The 5,052-nt window shown below is 35.2% G+C and overlaps 1 protein-coding gene across 1 annotated transcript; it reads right to left on the minus strand.

The window, feature by feature from the left end:
• Window positions 1-2,636: 2,636 nt before the first annotated feature.
• Window positions 2,637-4,596, minus strand: LOC122027223 (cyclin-dependent kinase B2-1-like). Its single transcript, XM_042586149.1, has 8 exons — window positions 4,323-4,596; window positions 4,072-4,213; window positions 3,759-3,820; window positions 3,556-3,667; window positions 3,362-3,455; window positions 3,216-3,285; window positions 2,996-3,134; window positions 2,637-2,915 (listed from the first exon to the last, which is right to left on the minus strand). Exons 1-8 carry the CDS (start codon window positions 4,553-4,555, stop codon window positions 2,823-2,825), a joined length of 945 nt encoding a protein of 314 aa, XP_042442083.1. The 5' UTR covers window positions 4,556-4,596; the 3' UTR covers window positions 2,637-2,822.
• Window positions 4,597-5,052: the final 456 nt, after the last annotated feature.

Below are 5,052 nucleotides of genomic sequence, written 5' to 3' on the forward strand. Positions count from 1 at the left end.
GGATGTCCTACCGCTGCACCATAGCCCCAGGGGCCAGGTGTTTATTTTTCAAGGTGGTAAAAGGCGAATACGCTCGCCCCCAGCGTCCCCACCAACCCATCCCAGAGCCAACATGAAGGAGATAAATCACGAACAGTTACTAGCCTTTGAAATAGTGACTAGCATATAAGGGAGACATGTACCTTGACTTTGTCGAGATTCGAACCCTAGATCTCATAGTGACAATACTTAATACATTAATCATTAGACCGTCCCAAAAAGACTAGGTGTTTATTCTTCAAACATGGATGGTACGGGGAGAGAGAGGTGGCATGCAGTCCATGATGGTGAGAACAAAGCGCTAAGAAATTCTTTAATTACTGCTGAAACTCTTCGGCATGAATTTCACTAGGCTGTAAAGGAGTGCTGCTTGAAGTGCCACCAACAGATCATCTTCGGCTTGATGTCGACGCAAGTTTCAGCCAAGAAGAGGGCCACTGTTGTGGTGAAGGCGGAGTTGTTCGGAATCATTTGGGCCAAGCTATGGCAGCCTTTGGCAAAACATTCCCATGGCTGGGTTAAAGACAAGGGTTCAAGCAGGTCTCAATAGTTTCTAACTCACTTTTGGCCATGCAAGTAATCCCGGAGCCATTAGTGTAGGTCCCGATGAGGACCGATCGATAAGAAGGGATGAAATACCTACAAATTACAATTAAAACTAAATTCTTTGCTGTCGTTCTTAACAAAGATGAACTCAAGTTAATTAAATAATAAAAACATAAACTAAAATAATAAGAGGTAACGAATTTTACATGATTACAACTGAAAAAGTTGTTAATTCAATTGAGGGCTTGCTTTCCGTGTCATCTTTCTAGTTAGTTACGTCTTTCGCTCAACTTTTTGTGATCATCCTAAGTTTCTACATACTTACACGCAAGGATGTGATACAATATGACCTAACTTAACTCGATTGATGATATTAAAATCATTCTGGGTACTTATAATTAGGTGATTTAAGCTATTCCGGCTTATGTGCTCAAGAGATTAAAGCTTTGATGTCTGAAATTTCTATTGTGACGATTTTCCACGTTACTCCTAACGTGGCACACTCCTTAGCTCATTTTGCTAGTTGTTCCCCTGCATCGTTTTGTTGGATGCTTGGAAAGTTTCCTAGTTGGTTGGTTGATCTTGTAATGAAGGATATTACCTATCATCAATAAAATGACATGTTCATCTGTCAAAAAAAAAATCAATAATTTTAAGTTAATAAATCTAATACTTTTACAATGTAATTCAGAGATAGTATAGAAAACTATGGACCTATAATCTCAAGATTCAATAATATTGATTAACTCTTTAATTAGTATGTCATTATCATTAATTCAATAATAGTCATTACCTATATTGTTCATAATCAAAGCAAGATATTTTCCATTAACCTTTTTAATTATATATTTTTCCTTAAGTTCCATTGATTTTCTAATAAATAATATATTTATGATCTAATCATAAATTGAGGGCTATTATTATTCAAATCTCAAATCAACACTTATGGAACAATTCTGACTTCTTTATGAAGGAATGGATTTCATCTTGTATATTCCTAGTTATTTATGTTATTAAATTTTCAATATATCAAAAATATTTGATATTACCTCATTTGTGTCATTAATTGATAAGGAAAAAAAACAATATTATAAATATGAGTCTATTAATTACTCAGATTTGATATCAATTCTAATATGACCATCATTGATTAGTAATGAATATTCTATTTATCACTAATTTTACTAGAGATTTAAAATTAATTATTTGTCAGCACTATATATTATATAAAGCACTTTCATTCCAAAAATCTCATTATTAACAATCATAATAAATTATTTCATTTGGAATGTAATGAACCACACAAGTAATTTTAAATTAAAGATTGCAACTTTAATTTCTAGAGATTTTTGATATGATTATGCATGTAAAGAATTATTATTGAAATTTTTCACAAATAAAATTAGAATATTTCTTTATGAACATATATCCCAATATTATTAACCATCAATAAATAAATCAAGATGAAGAAACTCTATCATTCTATTTGTCATCTTAATGACCCTTCTAGAATCTAGGATAGCCTCATACACTCATGAGTAATAATTGTCCACTGAAAAGGAAACAATTTGAGATACAAATTGTAGAACTCTTCACTAATTCCAAAAAAGTTAAAGAGAATGAGAGTTTTTAAAGAGTGAATAGTCAATCGAACCCAAGAATTAATGACCCATTTGCACGAGGGAGATCAAACACCGATCGAACCCTAATGACCTATTGCAAAAGCGTCATTGCATTTATCCCAGGTGAACCTCACAGCTCATTTCTAAGTTATGTGAAAGAATTAGAGGGGCATGTCATTGGAACAAATCCATCACCCTTTATTCAAAGGGGCACTCCGTAAGTAAGGACTAAAAACTTTATGTAAAAATTTAAGCTCCAATAATAAAAATCAACAAAATAACTTGAAAGATTATTCTAAAATTTGGAAATAGAATTCTCTCGACACACGTTCAAATATTGAGGATTAATCATGAAGGTAGAGTTAAGAATGAAATTTTAGTAAATTTAACAAATGGATTGCAAACATATTCAACCTTTCGTGCAAAATGTGCAAGAAATATAATTGTCATCACTAATTGCAGATTAATCGATTACACACACCAACTAAGATTCTTAATTTAATACTTGTCCAATCTAATTCAGTGCTCGAGAAAAGCTACACAACAAATAAGATCAGTGGCCAAAAACTCCTTTGTTAGAATGAGCACCCAAGCTTCCATGGAGAAAAAAACACCTCAGTAGCGAGCTTTATCTACCTCATCAAAATAAGGGTGCTCCATAGCTTTCTTAGCTGAAATTCGCTTGGAAGGCTCATACAGCAGCATCTTCTGCAAGTGTGAAGTTCAAAGAAGATCTATGTTACACAAAGAAGATAATTAAGCTTGTACAAAACTACATTTGCACTTACAGAGAGAAGATCTAACCCACTGGCATCCAGACCAGGCACTGCTGATGAGAGATTCTTAGGACTCCACTGAGGATACTCATGCCAATTTGCTAGTTTACTTACTCCTGGCCAGATTTGTTCACTTGGTGTGCCAAGTAACCTGTATCATCATCGATGTGGTTACCAACTTAGCCTAGAAATCTAACAGAATTACAAGCTTCTGATTGAGAAATAAATTTACCTGAAGATGTGAAGAAGCTGCTGTAGCTCAGAGTCACCAGGAAAGAGCGGGTTAGTTGTGACTAGTTCAGCTACAATCGAACGATAGTTTCAATGTTATTTTAATGAACTTCAATGTTTCTTATACAGAGAAAAATAGTTTCTTACCGAACACACAGCCAACTGACCACATATCGACTGGTGTCGAATAGTGTGTGGCGCCAAGCAGCACTTCTGGAGCTCGATACCAAAGAGTGAGGATCTGAAACAGTTTGGTTGTAAAATAAAGATGAGGAACTTGTGAAAAGTTGCAACTCTTTCAATTCCACAAGAAAATTGCAATTTTTTCCACACAATAAGACCTCGTGGGTGTACTTCTTGAGGGGGATAGTGAAAGCACGACTAAGTCCGAGATCAGCAATTTTTAGCATCATCGTCTTGCGATCCATTAAAAGATTGTGGGGTTTAAGATCTCTGCATAATTAAGCAGCGGATGTTTCAACAAGATCTCATTTTTAACGTACTGAAACAAATAATAGCTATATAGTTTATTTTTCCTTTCAACCTGTGCAAGACTCCATGACCGTGACAGAAAGAAATTCCTTTGCAGAGTTGATACATCAAAATCTGAAGGAAGAAACCTTATGAGAATCTAATACAAATATCATACACGGGAATTTCCCAAACATTTAGTCCCCGATCTATAATGGAAACAGAGAAATTCTGCCCCCAAAATCATAAATTGACGTACGATTGACAGGTTTTGAAGAAATTTTCCAAGGGACAGAATAATCGCGAAGTTCGCGAAACCGCTGGGTAACAAGGAGATCAACAAGTTTGGATGCAATTGTATTTAGTAAAAAATACGGTTTTTTTACCTTGACAGTCATTGCTGGCATCAATTCATGACTCTGACGAAAACTTCTGATGTACTTCTTAAGATCCGTGTCCATGTACTCAAAGACAAGGTACAAAATGGTTTGCCCCTCCTTATTCTGGTCTTGCTTCAGATCCAAAAGCCTGGAATCGAAGGCCCGAGCAAACAAATCGATGAAAATAGTCCCCAAAAACGGATTTTTTTTTTTCTCCCTTTCAAATTTGTTCGTTAATTAGATTAAGGAAGAGACACCTGACAACGTGCGGGTCGATGGAGAGCATGCGGAGAAGGGAGACCTCTCGGAGCGTAGTGGGAGGTACGCCCTCATCGTCCTCAGGGAGGCGGGTCTTCTTGAGGGCGACGATCTTGCCGCTTGCCTTCTCCCGAGCCTTATAGACCTTGCCGTACGTCCCTTCGCCCACCTTCTCAAGCTTCTCGTACGCATCCATCGCCTGACTTTGCTGGCCGTCGACCGTGATCGCCATGCCTACTCTTCGTCTTTACTTCTTGGAGTAAACTAGGGTTTGTTCATTTTATAATGTCGATCGGAACGAGAAAATAGCCGTTGGCTAACGGGCCTATGGATATTGAATTTGAAACATTGCAGGGGCCACCTTCCCCATGTAACCTAAATTATTTTGTAAAAAGTTTTTATTTTAAAATAAAATAATTTGTAAAGAGTTGTATTTCGAACAATAAAGTCTCATTTAAAATCAGATTTCATTTCCTTCTGGATTTTCGTAATCCTATTTAAATTCTTTATTTTTTTACACATAATTATCTGAGAAACTTTAAGAACTTTTTTAGAAAAATAAAAAATATTTATATCTTAGAGTTTTAATCTATTGTTTTTTTTGATAAATGTTTAATTTCTAAATAATTTTGTCCAAGGAAAAAAAATATTTAGATTTAAATTTATGTTTGAGGAAAATAAATATAGACTTTGTTTATTTGGGAGGAAAGAAATAAAAACTATAAAAAA

Source organism: Zingiber officinale, chromosome 10A, assembly GCF_018446385.1.
Source record: "Zingiber officinale cultivar Zhangliang chromosome 10A, Zo_v1.1, whole genome shotgun sequence".
In the NCBI taxonomy this organism is placed as follows: domain Eukaryota; kingdom Viridiplantae; phylum Streptophyta; class Magnoliopsida; order Zingiberales; family Zingiberaceae; genus Zingiber; species Zingiber officinale.